General features: G+C 31.5%; 1 protein-coding gene and 1 long non-coding RNA gene across 3 annotated transcripts in view; both read left to right on the top strand.

The window, feature by feature from the left end:
* The first annotated feature begins 2,166 nt into the window (after positions 1-2,166).
* Positions 2,167-18,809, top strand: part of LOC133176396 (CNK3/IPCEF1 fusion protein-like) — a 40,139-nt gene continuing 23,496 nt past the window's right edge. For both annotated transcript variants that reach the window (XM_061311517.1, XM_061311518.1), the window contains exons 1-8: positions 2,167-2,281; positions 6,151-6,314; positions 8,024-8,241; positions 13,845-13,974; positions 15,295-15,411; positions 15,594-15,653; positions 15,981-16,049; positions 17,750-18,018. In XM_061311517.1, the coding sequence (XP_061167501.1) occupies positions 2,209-2,281; positions 6,151-6,314; positions 8,024-8,241; positions 13,845-13,974; positions 15,295-15,411; positions 15,594-15,653; positions 15,981-16,049; positions 17,750-18,018 (1,100 nt within the window). In that variant the 5' untranslated portion in view covers positions 2,167-2,208. The remainder of the gene's footprint in view (positions 2,282-6,150; positions 6,315-8,023; positions 8,242-13,844; positions 13,975-15,294; positions 15,412-15,593; positions 15,654-15,980; positions 16,050-17,749; positions 18,019-18,809) is intronic.
* Positions 11,464-13,051, top strand: LOC133176456 (uncharacterized). Its single transcript, XR_009719461.1, has 3 exons — positions 11,464-11,757; positions 12,399-12,467; positions 12,584-13,051. It is a non-coding gene; the product is annotated as an uncharacterized LOC133176456 (long non-coding RNA).

Genomic DNA, 18,809 nt, shown 5'->3' with positions numbered 1-18,809 from the left:
ACAAACCGCTGCAAAATATCTGTTTTTAGAAACATCAACTTTATAGTGACTATTGCGACGTCATTATTGTCACTTCACAAACTGAAGACTGTTGCAATCAGATAAGGAAATAACGAACAGTAATCAAGCTCAAAAGTCCATAGAAAAAATACAAATCAGGAGCAGACCAAACACGCTGGCCTCTAAAAATATCAGAGGTGGGATCAGGTGCAATGGAGGAGTAAGCATCACCTGCAGACCGGTCACACCCGCCGTTTGCTCTTTGTCATGATTGGGAAAATGGAAAAATCCACAGACAATTCAATGTGTAAATAATGGCCTAACAATTAGGATGAAAATTGTCAGTCACTTAATGATAGATCGTGCTGACAAGGTAATGTATTGACCATAGAACTTGCAAAATTATAACTTTAATTGACACTGTTGATATTCTTGTTTCATCAACTTGTTTGTCAGTAGCTTGCCTGGTTGTAAAAATTGTTTGTATAGAGAGCCTGCTCTTGCATACCGAATCAACTGGGAGACATAAACCCCAAAGGCAGGTGATAAGGGTATATTGCTACTTAAAGCTATATATGGCATATCTGAGCTAAAAAAATAAAAATACAAGATTGAGTGTAAATGAACATGATATTTGTTATTTACATTCAAATTAAAATTTTCACCCATTTTGAACTTGAATAACCCCACATTTCTATAGTTTAACTGGCTTTAAACTGTGTCTGATATTTAAATGTGGAGTCAGTAAATAAATCGGTTATTGTTTTAAGTTTATAATATCTATGAAACGTACGCAATTGATTTAAATTGTGTAATTTACAGGAAAGTCCTATCTTTATATAAAGAAATAAAACAAATAGAAAGATCTTTTTAATTTTAGTTTAAGTCTGAACTTATCAAAAATACGCCATATAATTATGACTTTAAGTAAGGGAAGTTGACGACAGAAAAATGAAGTCATCATGTTAATCATAAAGTTTTGTTGTTGAGTTACCATTAACATCTTTTTCTAATAAAATATCCAAATACAAAACAGATGTATCAGACTCTGTGGTATTTTTGTTTCAAGTTCACTGAAATATATCGAAATATGAATGGAAATATAACTATTATAATTTGTTCTAGAAAGGATCCAAGACACCCCCTTGATCGGGATCCAGGTTTTTCTTTATACTTGTAAAGGAGAAAAATATGGCATACAATACATACTTTTAAAAAAAAATCAAAGAGGGGGGGTGCACAATATTGCACGTCTGCCAATAAAATTTCATGCATTAGTTTGTAGTTGCTTTTTGATGCAAAAGGTTCATTAAAACGTGTATATCCACCTTCTTGATACACAGTTAAGAGTAGATGGCTATACAAAATTTTTTTTAAAAAATTGTTAGATCCACCTTTTCAACTCGCATAATAGATGGTTATACAAAATTATTTTAATAGGTCTAAAGAAGGCTATATATATATATATATATATATATATATATATATATATATATATATATATATATATATATATATATTCTTTCAAAATATAAACTCTGTTTAACAACCAAAAAATTTAAAACTCATTTTACTGGAGTTTCCTTTTCATTTATTTATTTCGTTTTTTTGTTGTTGTTGTACTGTACCTGAACGTATTAGGTTCGGGGACCCGGGTGAAGGCTTATGATCAAATTGAAAACATAACCATGATAACACAGCTCTACTGTGACTCACATTCATTGTTTAACCATAAATATATAACTTGCAAGCCCTTATATTGTAAAATCGTACTTCAAATACTTTAAACCTTAAAACATGTGTTTTTCAGTTTGTTTATGTTTTCATTTAGCGGGGAAAGCAAAAAGAGGCAGAAGGGTGTGAAAACGAGTCACCAACCTCGAAATCATACGACCTCGTCTTCGATCAAAATGGCGGATATGGTATACGCATGCGTGCATTTCTGACCTATATAATGTATAAGTACAAAAAGGTCAAATCTAAACATAATAAATATCATATACATGTACATATATATTCATATATACATTTTTTTTTAAATTTATATCTAGGCTAATAAAAAATATATATTATCGTATATAGAGAGTGATATGATCATGCCCATGTATTGGTATTTAACTGACGCTGTGGCCCCGGAAGTGAAGTGAATAATGTAAACACTCTTTGGCTGGATAATTTAAGAGATGTTGGAGTTTTAATGATTTAAGAATGTCTACAGCTCTTGTCAATAATATTCACTTTGAAAATTGGTCTGCAAATCAAGTTGCAGACTGGTTGAAAGGTAATACGTTATCGAACTTTATTTTACATAAATAAAAAATTCAATCAGGCTCTAACCACTGCTAACGTTAACCACACATTTTATTGAAAAAACTATATATCAAGTGTACATATAATATGTTGTGTATTAGAGGTTATTCAATATTTTGTAGTTGTATATTGAATATATTTCACGTTTACGTCATCTGATGTCACACAGGGGCTGATAAATCCCATTGCCCGACGCCCGGGACTTGTGAATTTTAGGAGAGGGCAAGTGAAATTTTATCAACCACTTGCCCGTGGGCGAATTGAATATTGTACTTCGAAGTTGGCTAAATCGTCGTATTGACTGACAAAGAACAGCAATAATTGTTTTGTGTACATTTGCTAAAGTCCTAGCCAAATGCAATGAGAGAAGCAGGATTAAATAAACATTACCAGTCGTATTAATTTGGAATTTTTAAAATCTTTAATTGCTATGAAAAAAAAAGAGAAATAATGTCAGGCTCTTTTATAGGATTGATTTTGAAAGGAGGGGGCCGGGGGATATTAGGGAAAACTGGCAGCTGAAAAAAAAAAACAAAAAAAAAACTTTGTTTAACTCCCACAAAAACAGAAATTTTGCTTTGGGGTTGGGGTGGGGTTAGGGGTGGGGGATTAAGGTTTATTAGTGGGGGACCAGCCTTTCAATGAATATTTTTAGTCTGAATTAAAAGTAAAAATTTACACTGAGAAAAAAAGTTTTTGGGGGGATGGTCCCTTGCACCCCCAAACAACCCCCACCCCAAATTATATATTCACTTTTGTTGACCTGAATTAAGTTGGTAGCAAGTGAGATAGCTTTCCAAAACTATTTGTATTAAAAAAAGAAGCAAAGTACATTTCTTTTTATGTTGCATTTACTTATGAACCCTGGATGGGGCATTCATGTCCTGTGAACACATTTCTAGTTTGGTCATGTTACTGCATTTACTTTCCAAAGTAAAATGTATTCATAGTAAAATAGGTAAAGACCTAATATCACATTTCATTTGCTTTTTTTTCAACTTACCAATCAGTAAAAAGTTTTTTACTTTGCATTATTAAATGCATTTTCCACCTCAATAGATAGTGAATCTAACAATCTTCCTGCATTCTCAATTTTCAAGGGTTTATTGGCTAGCCTGTACAGTATTCATGGTGATTTTTTTTTATTGTAAACTTGACCTGTTTTACACTCTAATGATTAGGGATCAGAAGCCCTTGGTTGCTATGGTAAATTGTTTATTGTTTGTATAGTAGCTGTCTGACCCTCTGTAAAGAATATATAGATATTTTATAACCCCCCCCCCCCCCATGAGGACATGAAGTTTATGGGGGATATATTGGAATCGGCATGTCTATCTGTCTGTAGACATGATTTTGTCTGGACCTGTTCTTACAAACCTGTATGAATTTGTCCGAAAATTTATACACACATTATTCACCAAATAAAGATTTTCATATAGTCATGATAAGACAATTTTTCTTCATTTTACAGGCATTTGCTTAATTTTTATAGATTTAGTTATTTTTTTTTAGATGTTATAATTGTACTTATTACTATAAGGTCTAGAATCATCAAACTTTGTCTGCTAATGCATCTTGGGTAGATGGCGTGTTTCACATTCAAGTCAGATCACTGTAACCTTTAATTAAGATGATATGACATAATTTGGTAAAAACATGTCAGGCTCATAACTGTAATAATATTTAGCTTAGAATCATCAAACTTAGTCAGTAAATATATCTTGGTAGAAGGTGTGTCAACCCTACCTTAAGATCACTGCAACCTGTAATTTAAGTTAATTGAATTTGAAATAATATGGCCAAATCAGGGATGGGGTCAATTATTTTAGAAAGTAATTAATTAAATTACAATTACTTTGACTTTTTCTTCAATTTAATTACAATTAAATTACAGGCTTTCTAAGACATGTAATTAACTAAATAACAATTACTTTGCAAAAGTAATTAATTAAATTACAAATTACATTTTTAATTTTTTTGAAAATTTTTATAATCCTTGTCAATGAATATACAGAACATCATTTATTTGTATACCGGTATATAAGCTCAGCCTCTGCACAAACAGTACAAGAAATAATATGCTATAAGCATTGTGTATCATTCTGGTTTAATTTAAAACATTTATTTACAAAACAATAAGAATCTCTTAAAGAACTATCCGAGATCAGTTTGATGCAGTTTCCACCACACAAAACCTACATGTACACAAATTGCATGGCTTATGATATTTGATTAAAAGTGAGTATTTTAATAGAGTGAAATGAGTCGCAACTGTTTCAAAATTTACATGATTAGAAAGAAACTAGTTTATTATCATCAAGCCAATCATTTAATTATTTTTTTGTAAGCATTCACCTAAGATTTTGTATAATTGAAGGATTGAGGATATGTTTAACAATAAAATAAAAACCAGTAAAATGGGGAGGTAGTGGTGACGATATTTCATGAATATATCATGAATGTGTATTATATAAAGTAATTGAATGTAATTGAAAAAGTAATTGAAATTACATGGTATTTTTTCAGTGTAATTAATTAAATTGCAATTACAAGTAATTTAAAAAATGTTCAATTACAAATTACTTCCAATTACTTCAAAAAATGTAATTAATTACAGTCAATTACAATTACTTTTTTCAATCAACCCATCCCTGGGCCAAATATGTTAAAATCCTTTTTGGGCTTGTGTAGATTTGAGACCTAAAATCAAGAAACTTTGTCAGCAGTGCATCTGTAGAGAAATGTGAATTGCAGCTTAAACAGTCATGAAAACTTTAAAAAAAGAATGACTGGGGATAAAAAAAAACTCTATAATTTTTAGGTAGGTAGTTTCAAAAAATGTCAGAGTAACTTTATTAAAAACTATTGCATCAAGATGGATACAGCTTTATAACAAATTTTCAAATTTTTTTAAAAAATCTTTTTAATATTATAATGACATAAATTTGCAGTTATAGTGCATTACACAGCAGATAGTGTAAGTCCATTTGTCCCATGGGAGTAATTATCTCAAGGATTTCAGTTTCCCAAATTGCATCTGTCCAGTTAAAGATTAATTAATGAATTCAATGTAAGAATTAAGGCTGCCTTAACCATTTCTCTTAGAGCATCTCTTATTGAGCAGGTGTTATCTGTACATGTATCTCCCTGGACTTAGGTTGAAGAATTAAAGATCTGGTCTCTTAATTGCAGTTAATAGCATCTGTCAATTTAAATACAGAGTTCTTGATCATGCTAACCTTTTGTTTTCAAAATTTATTTGGTATAAAGTTGTCGAAATTAATTTGATATCATATTTTATGATATTTTTATTTTATTTTTAAATTTATTATATGTAAACAAACAAATTGCAGAGTGTGATGTCTCACTAAGATGAAAGATGATTCAATTAAGTTTTACAAAATAATAAAAAAAAAATAATGTAATGATTAGTATTTTGATGTTAAATTGTTAGGCGGTGGCATAGTTCATCATTCACGAAATTTTTTTTTACATAAGTAATGGAATTTTGTCTGTCAGTGTTAACATTGTGAAACACTGCAGTTCCATAAACTACTTTTATTGACTTAGTACCTTTTGTAAAAAACCCAGCGGGGGGGGGGGGGGGGGGGGGGGGGGGGATTGGGGATTTGTCCATTCAGACACTTCTGGTTCAAAATGGTACTCATCCTACAGAATTGGTTCATGCAATTTCAATAAACTTGGTACACAATTAGATTACACAAAGATCCATAATTTGCAGATTTACAATTGGACTAACAGTATTGCAGTGCATGGTTACAGAAAAGTAGAAATGACTATGAAGTGTCTGTAATAATTCTCTAAAATATTTTAATCCAGGTCTAGATGATGTGATACAGCAGTATGTTGCACACTTCAAGGATAAAGACATTAATGGGAAAAAGTTGTTGCTGTTGACACATTATGACTTGGAAAAAATAGGAGTCCACAAATTAGGACACCAAGAGTTGATATTAGAAGCTGTGGATCTTCTGAGGTCTCTGGTATGGTAACAACTGCTCTCTCATATTTCTTTCAAATTGTTTTCCTTTTATTTCAGAACAACAAAACACAATTTCATTTCCATCATGTAGAGTATTGTTAAGAAAAAAACTGTAATCAGATAGCTTGAGTCAAAACAAAAAAGTAGCTAATGATTCCCCTAACACGACTGACTCAATTAAATCATGCCGATTGACAATCTTTTTTAAATAAGTGTATTTACATGTAAATATTTTTCATCCAAATCAATTTTTATATACATGTATCATACTCAAACACACACTACACCAGATATATCATACATATACTATATCACATGACACACATACGTACACCACTTCTATTATAGACATACACATAATAATATACAACATATATCATACACACATAGGGCGTGCTTGATTTAGCCTAACTTAGTGTACACCATTGTACACCGGTGTGAAAGGTGGTGGTGTATAATCAAGTGCATTTTACGAGGTGTAGTGTATATAGTTTAGTACATGTTTTGCATATCGCCAGTGTATGGCTAAATTTTTTTTGGTTTAAAGTGAAAAAAATGAAATACATTAAGAATTGACAAAATTATTTAAAATGGTTAAAAATAATTTCAATGTCATCACTTACACACAAAAGACAACTTGAATGTGATTTCTTATCCTTTATATTACATAAAATCACTTCTTAAATTTTCAATCGTACCATTCTCCGCCATATTGGATTCAGTGTACACCTTTCAACACATGCCCTAAATTTGGTGTAAGAAAGTGTACACCAAGTGTACACCAAAAGTCTACACCCCTGCACTTGATTAAGAAAGGTGTACACGGTGTAAAAGGTGTAAGTAAATCAAGTTCGCCTATACTTTACCACATATATCAAACACACACTATTCCACGATACCATATGACATACAGAGAAATATACCACATATATCATACACACACTATTCCACATGATACCATATGACATACAGAGAAATATACCACATATATCATACACACACTATTCCACATGATACCATATGACATACAGAGAAATATACCACATATATCATACACACACTATTCCACATGATACCCTATGACATACAGAGAAATATACCACATATATCATACACACACTATTCCACATGATACCATATGACATACAGAGAAATATACCACATATATCATACATACACTATTCCACATGATACCATATGACATACAGAGAAATATACCACATATATCATACACACACTATTCCACATGATACCATATGACATACAGAGAAATATACCACATATATCATACATACACTATTCCACATGATACCATATGACATACAGAGAAGTATACCACATATATCATACACACACTATTCAACATATATCGTACATGTTATATAACACACCAGTGCTATCATAGTCATACACATAATATACAACATATATCATACACATACTCTATCACATATGTATCATACACATACAATACATGCACTAAACCACTCATATATATTATACACATACAGAACTATACAACTTATATCAAACACACACTATTACCACATATATGCATACTATACCACTTAATTACACACTATTACGACATAAATGCATATGCATACTATACCACTATGATACAGTACACATAATTACCCCATTTATATCAGACACCCACTGTACCACATATGTCAAACATACATTTTGAAGATATGTGTTTTGTTTCAGCGTTATGATTATGAAACCGAGAACCTGCAGTCCTTGGCTCTACAGCTGGGTTGTAAAGCTAGAAGTCTATTTAACGAAGTTCAGCCCCGTAACTTGGAGAATGACCCTAACATGGCAAACAACTCCCACACAAAGCCACATCACATGACTGTGGACATCCTGTCTTCTGTAGCTGACCTAATTATCACACTAAAGTGTGTCATCCAGTGGTTAGACAGGTAAATACTCACCTCACGTAATCTCAGACTACCTGAGTACATGATGGTTATTCTCTATGGATTACCTGGGGATAACTATAGATAACTTCTATGTGGTGTTAGTCTACAGTACATGATACACTGGTAATAGCAACCTCTCCTCACATGGCCTTATTCTGTTATATACATGCATACATGTACATGACAGGTGATAAACATGATAAAAGATGCCTTTCATATGGTATAATTCTACAATGATGGAAAATACTGATTTTTTCATATTTAAGGACGCTATAGGAAATGCCTGACAGAAATCAGTATTGTCTTCAGGGAATTACAAACTACCCTGTATCAGAATAGTTCAATTTCTGTGATGCATGTGTATCTATCATCAATGACCTTAAAAATATGAATTATCCAGAAGCTGAATTATGAGATGTATATTTAAGATATGTCACTCCTGACATTGGTTATTTCAAAGATTTTTTTAAAAGTATAATAATAGCATAACTCAAAGTCGCAAAGATCATATCTTATTGAGCAATGGTACAATTAATTTGACAATTTTGCACTTAAATTGTGAATTTTAGGTTTATCACTTTAACCTTTGTCATATTTTACCAAATGTAATCATGGAAAAATATATTGTTGAATAAATGCTGCAAATTAATGCACATAAATTATTGTCTGACTTTTTGCACTAAAGTATTTTCTTCATGCTTTTTATGAACTGTTGAGTGATTATTTGTTGAAAGTATCATGCAACTTTTAAAAGAGGAAATAAAAAGTTGGGCACAGTGATGAAAATTTTGTGATATGGCTAAAAGTCTGCAAATTTCAGGCGTAAAACAAAATTTATGTTAATTTTATCTTTACTTGCTCAGTATATCTGCAATTTTTTGGCAAAGTGTATTAAAATTTTTTTTTTAAAACAAAAATATCATTGAAACCTACTTTGAAAATTCTTAGCATATGCTAATGGAAAAATTTCTCTGAGTATAAAAAATAAGGGCCAGCAAATTTACGAAATTGAATGAAACAAATGGTTAGATTTTGAGATTTTTTCTTTAAATATATTCTTCAACCGCAAGAAACAGTCCCTTAGAGATCTTTTTTCTTATCAATTTTGTGAAATTTTTAAATTGAGTATGGTATAATTTGCATTGTTTATTTACTTTGTACATGTATATGTTATAATTCATAATTTTGATAAAAAAGGTTCTGACCAAACTTTTTTTCAAAAGCTGATGAGGGACTTACATGTACCTAAAGAACTCATTGTAGTTAAGCTCATTGTCAGTGTGCAATTAATTAACCCTCACAAGCTTAGGTATGTGTTTAAAGTGTCCTTTCTGTAATATGTATTATTATACCTCATTATAATTATTCTATACAACATATATGATTGAATCTAGATTATCACGTGACAGGGCCATAAATCTTCATATTTCCCTGTCATGCTTTTCATCACATTCAACCTCTTCGGAGACTTAGTGCATTTTCCCACAATAGTTATCGTTCGTTGAATGAAAACTCCTGAGTGTAGTAGACGTCACAATAGCCTGGTTCATGTCACAGAATTGCTGATTGACTTAACGTTAAAATTGAAAGTGAATTTAAGAGCGGGGCAGAATTCAAAAGTTTGTGTTTATTCTTAAAGTTTTTGCATGTTTCGGTATAATAAACAATTAATTCCCATATGAAAAAATAATACATAAAAGTATATTTTTAATATATTTTTAATACAATCATTTTCGTATTGTTTAAAATTAATACAGAAAAAATATATTATTTTTGTATCACCAACAAATAGGTAGATTTTTTTTGTATTAAAATCTGACTTTGATTTTTTACAGGGTATTATTTTTGTATTTTTGGGGACTTAGATTATTTTCAGTATATCATTTTTGTATTTTTGTGGACTTCGTTTTTTTCAAGTGTATTTTTTCTGTATTAAAATTGAACTTAATAATTTTACAGAAAATTACATACAGTTAATCTGTATTATTTTTGTATTAAAATTGAACTTAGTAATTTTACAGAAACTTACATACAGTTAGTCTGTATTATTTTTGTATTAAATTTGGACTTAATAATTTTTCAAAAAATACTATACAATCAGTTTGTATTTTTTTATATTTATTTTGGACTTAGTGTTTTCTTTTACTGAAATTTGTATTTCTTTGAACTTAGGAAAATTTACAGAATGTCCTTGCAATAAGTCTGTTGGAATTAATATTTTTTCTCAGATTTTATTAATTAAGACCACTGCTATAAAGGTTGCTTTTATACTATTTACATTTAATTGCTATTTAGAACAGAAAACTTCAGTAGTTTAAATTAGTTAACTAAACAATTTCATGTTTAAAACATGTCTTTACTAGGTGTGAAATTGTCATTTGGAAAGAGATAGATACGTCTAAGGGGACACCTGTGCTGTACATGATACTTGTAAACACGCGGTAAATTTTGAAGTTTCAGAGTTTCAGACTTTCTTTTGTGTTGAAAATTTTACAGCGGGTTTACAACCGAGTGTTTACAACTATCGCCAACAGCACAGGTGGCCACCTGCAGGCTAACAATAGACGAGTACATGTTATACTACTCAAAGAAATAACATGATTTACCCGTGAAAACACATCCCAACCAAAACAAAAACAAACAACATGGAGAGTTCCACTAATTACAGTACCTACGATGTTTTCTTGACTATACAGCTCAATTTAGTATACATTATATTTAATTCAGTACGTATTACAATTACATGGAATAGAACTATTTAATTATCCGCTTTTAAAAAAAAATTAAATAAGAAATTATTACGAAAGAATATCATAAAATAATATAGAAAATGTTGTGAAATTGGTGTAAAGGATAGTTGTTAAACATTATTTCAATCTCTGGTACCGCATGTATGAGTTAAGTTGTCCGTCAAAAAGGCTATATATTAGCCTATGTATCTCCCGCTCGTTTTGATCATTATACTTGAACTTTATGGTCTACTTCACAGGTCAACTTGAATGTAAAAATGGCTACTCTCAGCGGAAATGATGACCGGAAATAATGATGTTTCGTAATCGGTAAATTCCGTAAGGAATAAAAAATGATTCTGATGATTAAATTGAACATCGTTTTTTTCTAACATAATTTTAGGTTTGTTCAATTGATTCAAGATATTTAAAACCATGTAAATATGTTTTCTCTAACTGTTCCTATCTCAACATCGGTAATTTTCGTATATATGACACAATATGATTGGTCAGATTTTAAAACTCTTCCGTACTGTTCTCTGATTGGTCAACAATATTTCACCCACGCCATTTTGAAAATTCTTCCCGGGACGTGTTGAGAAAGCTGGAGGTGATTTTGAATAAACTCTCATTTGCTCGCGAGTAAAATGGATCGAAAAACAGAAGTTCAGCATAATCATGGTACACAGGATCATATATATGAACCAAGGAAAGCAAATACATAAGGAGACTGACGTTTTTTAGGCATCATATCCGGACTTTTATGGTGTAAACAACGACAGTTGCGGTAAGATTATGTATATTTTAGCACATTAAAGTTTCAGTTTTATAAATAATAACTTAGTACAAAGATAGAGGAACAAAGAATGCCTTTTTTTTTTTACCCCTTTTGTAGTATTGTAGAAAGATAAAATAGTACGGTTATTGGCCATGTGGGGAACAAGGGTTTTTGTGATAAGTTCCGATTGGGGAGGGAGGGGTGGAAGATGGGGGTAATTTTCAAGCCTTTGGCTTCCTAGTTCTAATTCATTCCAATTTTTTCAAGTTTGCCAGAGACGAATTATTTATTTTCCCTTCAAAAACAATTCTGTAATTTGTATAAACTCAAATTTTTTCGAAGGGGGGGGGGGTAGGTTGGGTTCGGGGGGGGGGGGGAGGGAGGGGGCAGTTTATTTAAATAACATTGGGGCACACATTTTGTTTACTCTTTCAACATTTTCAAGGACAGATTGTTTATTATAAATATTTTTTTAAAAATATTTTATAAATCAGCCCCCACTTTTTCTTCTCCAGATTATCAAATCAAATGGTTCTCCCCTAAGAAACCCCAGATTAAAGAAAAGTAATTTCAATGGTACAACTGTATGGAATTTGGTGAACTCCGCTGGATCTTTTGGAATTTCAATTTATAATTATTGTTAATTTTAGTCAGCAGAACATTGAAGAAAAGCTGATTAGTCATGGAGGAAGAAGATCCCTCTCAAGAAAGTATTGCAGGTGTGTGAGCTAAACAAAATCTATATAGAATTATTTTGGATGTGAAAATGTGTGTTTTGTTGAGGTAATGGTTCATTAAATTTTATTATTATATCATTCTGTTCTATATTTCACAGTGATGAAGTCAGATGAGATGACAGGTTGTGTGATTTGAAGATGGACTTCTGCAACAAAGTAAACACTCCTCTACCTTTTCCATACAAAAGAAACAGCAAAGCAGAGAGATCGAAACATTTGGTAAAAGTACAAAGAAAACAGGATTAGTTAAACTTGTGAAAAATATCAAGACTATTGAAGAGCAGATTATATGTAAAAAGAAAGATCAAGACTACAATTGGTAGCTGAATCAGTAGCCTGGCCACATTAATTACTTTTTAATTAGCTATTTGTACATTTGAGGTAATCTGACTGAGTTACTAAAATTGTTTTTTAACAAATATTTCAAATAAATAAAAGATTTTTGAATAACAATCAATAGATGCTATTAAGAACCTCAATCTCCAACCCCTTTTCTTCAAATAACAATTTTTGCCCATGATCATTTTTGTAGTTTTTAAAACTCTGTTTTGTATTATTTTAAGCATTTAAATGTATTTTTTGTCTATCATTCTTGTACTTTTTTGATATTTTTGAAATACAATCCTTCATGCTGATAAAAATACAAAAACAATACATAGTAATACAAAATAAATACATTCTATATTTTTTTCATACTTTTTTGTGCACTGTATTATTTTCATATTTTATATCTTTTTTGTACTTTTAATTGTTCCAGATGAAAAAATACAAAAATAATATATGTGATACAAAATTAATATATTCTATATTTTTTTTTGTATTTTAATTCTTAAAGGTGAAAAAATACAAAAATAATATATGCTAATACAAAATTAATACATTCTGTATTTTTTCTATACTTTTCTATGGACTGTATTATTTTTATACTTTGGAGAGGAAAATAGAGAAATAATACAAAAGTACAAAAACAATACGTTTTTACAGGTCATGTGTATCATTTCTGTATTATTTCGAAAAAATAAAGTATATTAAAAATATATTTTTCTGTGTTTGGCTTTTAAAAAGTCTATTATTTTTGACCTAAATTGGAACCAAGATTTAGAGGGTTCCAAATTTGGTCATTAAAAATATACTTTTTTTGTATTATTTTAGTATTTTTTTCTTGTATTATTTTTGTATTCATTTTCGATATGGAAAGTTATTACATGAATGTTTGGGAAACATGAAAATTTATTCAGCCAAGAAATATCATATTCCCCTTGGGTGAAGCCCTCTGGGAATATGATCTTTCTTGGCTGAATAAATCTTCATATTTCCCTCACTATAATGCAATAACTGTATAATGTTATTGTTTAACAGGGCACCATTTGAGAAAATCTATGACATGGTGTTACTTCGCAATACTCTGGTGAAGCTTGGGATAGATCTGATATCAGCGTGTCAGAAAGATGTTTCCGACCCAAATCCAGAGGAGAAAATATACACTGCTGTAAGTACACACACTACTGTAAGTACACACACACACTGGTGTAAGTACACACACTAAGTAAACACACTGGTGTAAGTACACACACTACTGTAAGTACACACACACACTGGTGTAAGTACACACACTACTGTAAGTACACACACACACTGGTGTAAGTACACACACACACTGGTGTAAGTACACACACTACTGTAAGTACACACACACACTGGTGTAAGTACACACACTACTGTAAGTACACACACACACTGGTGTAAGTACACACACACCCTGGTGTAAGTACACACACTACTGTAAGTACACACACACACTGGTGTAAGTACACACACTAAGTAAACACACTGGTGTAAGTACATACACTACTAAAAGTACACACTGCTGTAAGTATATACACTGCTGTAAGTATATACACTGCTGTAAGTATATACACTGCTGTAAGTATATACTCTAGTGTAAGTACATACACTAGTATCAGTACACACTGCTGTACATACACTGCTGTAAGTACATACACTGCTGTAAGTACAAGTCTTAAGCCTTTATGATCAATTAGCCTGATACAAATTTATTTATTAAATTTAAAGAAAGATTTCTGTATTATGGAATGTATAGTATTATATAGAAAATCAATGTTGTACAGGACAACAGTTATGTAATTTGCTTCAATCAAAGATTCTGAATAGTTCTTCCATTGCAAATATAAACAGAAGAAGTTTATAAATGTTCTTTTTTTCTTTCATTAAAATAGTTAATTACGAGAAATATTGTAAAATTATAGTACAATATTACAAAAAAATTTCGGACATCAAAGTTGCAGCTAATATTGCTTTAATTATCCAAAGACATGTACATTTTTTTTTCTTCCTTGTGATTAATGATTGTGTGAAATCAGCAGTAAAATTTAGTGATACACAGTTGGGTATATAATAAATGTACTAACTGCTTCAGTATTACAAAGCTGTAAGTACAAACACTGCTGCAAGTACATATACTTCAGTTTTACACTGCCATAATTACAAACACTTCTTCAGTATAACACTGGTATTAGTACATATACTTCTTCAGTATTACACTGCTGTAGGTATATATACTGCTGTAAGTACATACTCTGCTTTAGTATTACACTGATGTAAGTACAAGCATATTTCGGGGTAAAAATAAATCATGAATATAGAGTGGGTTTTTTTAAGTCTAAAGAAGAACAAAAGGACCAAGGTGATGCAGATTAATTAGCATCATGGCTAATTGGACCTGTCTTGTTTTTACCTGTTTATTAATTAGTATGTAGTTTTCGTAAGAGTTATTTTTATATATTTGAAGTGTCACATGCTGGCAGATTATTGTGATGGCCTAGTAGTCAACAATACAGAGACTCTGGTGATACAGCCAGCTCTGCTGGAACAAGCCACCATCCGCAAAAAACCTGGAGAGGAACTGGTAACAATTCTTTGTTTGTTTGTTTGTTGGTTAACGCCCCTATCGAGAATTTTTCACTCATATAGAAATGCCACCACTTGCCGATGGAGGGCTGTGAATTTGGAAACAATTCTCTGAGTTACACTTGAAACTGAATAAACAGACATCACAGATTTTTTAATTTGATTGAATTTTCTTTGTAGGGTATGAGAATACATTCAGCATACTATGGTGTACATGTGATTGGTGAAGTGAAGGACAGGGTAAGTTGAAAGTTTGTTGTCTCACATGGTGGGGAATACTTCTGAGATATTGTGCTTGACACATTTAAATTGTATGTTTAACCCCTTAAAATTACAAAGAATTGCTTAATCATAGCCGATATGATAACAGAGCCCAAAATAAGCTACATATTGTATATATTAGAGAAACTCTTACTTTATTGAGCATAAAGAAGAAAATCCCTGCATAATGTAATCAAGAAAATTTAAAGGCAGAAAATTAATACAAGATTTAATGACATTTCACCTTTTCCAATAATTAAAAGCTTATGACCTGAATATTTCTGTATGACTTATTTTACTTGTCAGTCACCAGCTGGTCTGTGTGGGAAGATAGAAAAAGGTGATGAAGTGGTGCAGGTGGACCAGAAAACAGTGGTAAATCAGAATCAGTAACTTACAGTGGTAACAAATCTAAATCAGAATCAGTAACTTACAGTGGTAACAAATCTAAATCAGAGTCAGTAAAACACAGTGATGACAAATCTAAATCAGAGTCTGTAAAACACAGTGTAACAAATCTAAATCAGAACCAGTAACTTACAGTGGTAACAAATCTAAATCAGAGTCAGTAAAACAAAGTGGTAACAAGTCTAAATCAGATTCGGTAAACAAAGTGGTAACAAATCTAAATCAGAATCAGTAACTTACAGTGGTAACAAGTCTAAATCAGATTCGGTAAACAAAGTGATGACAAATCCTTATCAGAATCAGTAACTCACAGTGGTAACAAATCTAAATCAGAATCAATAAAACACAGTAGTAATAAATCTTAATCAGAATTGGTAAAATATAGTGGTAACAAATCTAAATCAGAGTTAGTAAAACACAGTGGTAACAAGTCTAAATCAGAATCAATAAAACACAGTGGTAACAAATCTAAATCAGAATCAGTAAAACACACAGTGGAAATAACCTAAATGAGTTTTAAGACACAAGAAGTGGTAATGATCCTATTTGTGTGTTAGAGAGATGAAGAAAAAAATTGTAACGAATCAATATCTCAAACAGCAAGACTCAGATATCAGAAGTAGTGAAACTAAATCACAGTAAGACTGACAGAATAATGGTAAGAAATCTAAATTACAATCAGTTAGACCCATAAACAGTGGTATGAATCTAAATCACAATCAGTAAGACCCATAAACAGTGGTATGAATCTAAATCACAATCAGTAAGACCCATAAACAGTGGTAAGAAATCTAAATCACAATCAGTAAGACCCATAAATAGTGGTATGAATCTAATCACAATCAGTAAGACCCATAAACAGTGGTAAGAAATCTAAATCACAATCAGTAAGACCCATAAACAGTGGTTTGAATCTAAATCACAATCAGTAAGACCCATAAACAGTGGTATGAATCTAAATCACAATCAGTAAGACCCAGAAAACAATGGTAATGAATCTAAATTACAATCAATAAAACTCAGAAAACAGTGGTATGAATCTAAATCACAATTATTAAGATCCAGAAGACAATGATAAAACAGTGACTAATGAGCAAGTTTTATGGAACCTTTTTCTCCTTTTGCTAAAATTCTTCAAAACTAGATGAGCTACATTATTACTGCATGAAACGCTCACAAACCATATTACATAGCACAACATGACGTCATAATAGGTATTTACTAACGTGTTAGAGAAGTGAAAAGAATCAGTGTATGGGAATAATGAAACATTTAGCAGTAATGAGAGAAATTAAAATATCAACTGTGTTAGATGTCCTCTTTATATGCCTATTTAACATTGAATTTGGTATATAGTCTCACAAAGAGGATGCCTAATTTCTCCAGAAAGGGTAATCCCCCCCCCCCCCCCCCTCTCAAATTAAGATTAATTCCTGCAAGCTCCCGATTTGTATTGTTTAAATGGACTTTTGAGCTTGATTACTGTTTGTCATGATGGAGGAGGGGGGGGGGGGGCTTAAAAATTCTTTCTCAGAGCATAAGTGGAAAAGGGTAAGGCCACAATACAGTTTATAATTTTGCTTAGGAATTTAGAACTATAAAAAATGCTTGAAGAACAGGAGGGCAAAGGTGACTCAGGTAAGAATTGTGTCTTGTTATTGTTTTAGGTTGGCTGGCAGCTTCAGAGATTGGTTGATATTCTGAAGGAAAGACCAAAAGAAGTGCATCTCCTCTTGAAGAAACGTCCTCATCATATTAGTCCATATGGTCAGCTTCCAAATAGACGTCATCAAAACACAAACCTTCACCCCCCTCAAGTAAATACCTTACCCTCCAAGAAGAGGAGATCTCGAGAGGGGGAGCACAATAAACAGGCCAGACCCTCACTTCAGGAATTGTCAAGCTCTGTGCCAACAGATGATCTGTATACAACAAGGTATGTATATTTGTAAACAAAACAAACTACATCTATATAAAATATAGCTCAACACCAATGGATGCTCTTTATACAACAAGGTACTTATAATAATGTAATAACAAAAAGACAAAACTCTAAAAGATGCATTGTTTGAGAATATCAATGTAAAATGGTATGTACACATTTTACTGTATTTCTGGTATAACTGTTTCTCATTACCCTAAACACTAAACATTCTTGTGTGAAGGTGATTTAAATCACTCAAATGAAAAGCCAATACCCATCTTAAAAGGGAAATAATTTTTGAAAAAAAGTAGTGAAAATAGCCATAGGGTGACATTGTTTTGAAATCTTCTCAAGAAACATATAACTAAAATTATAAAACTTAGCTAATGTTTCATTATGTAGTGAAGAGTTTATTCAGATCATGCTCCCAGGGATAGGATGGGTCACAGTTAATTTTACAATACAGTTTTTTTTTCACATTTAGACACCTGTGGTTAAGGAGGGGCAATAATAAAGTGTTTAGTGTTTAACATATAGTGTATGTTTTTGATATGTGAAAATTCTTCAGTGGGAAGTACATGTATCTTTGTCAACAGAGGAAGGCTTTAGTTATTCCAACTTCCTTAAATATTCAAGCATCTCAATTTAGTTCAATCAGATTTGTTCAGTGGTGATAGACAAAATGGGCCAGAAATTTCAGTATTTTACAGGAATGTACATATTTAGGAAATTTTAGTAATCATCTATTGATAGAATGGCCAGAAATAGTAAAACGTGCAGACAATGCTCATGTAGGCCAGAGT

The sequence above is a fragment of the Saccostrea echinata genome, unplaced genomic scaffold (genome assembly GCF_033153115.1).
Source record: "Saccostrea echinata isolate AGI-Se365-2 ecotype Australia unplaced genomic scaffold, CSIRO_AGI_Sech_v1 ptg000075l, whole genome shotgun sequence".
Taxonomy (NCBI): Eukaryota; Metazoa; Mollusca; class Bivalvia; order Ostreida; family Ostreidae; genus Saccostrea; species Saccostrea echinata.
Note: the sequence above shows the minus strand (reverse complement) of the source record. Positions and strands in the feature narration are given on the sequence as shown.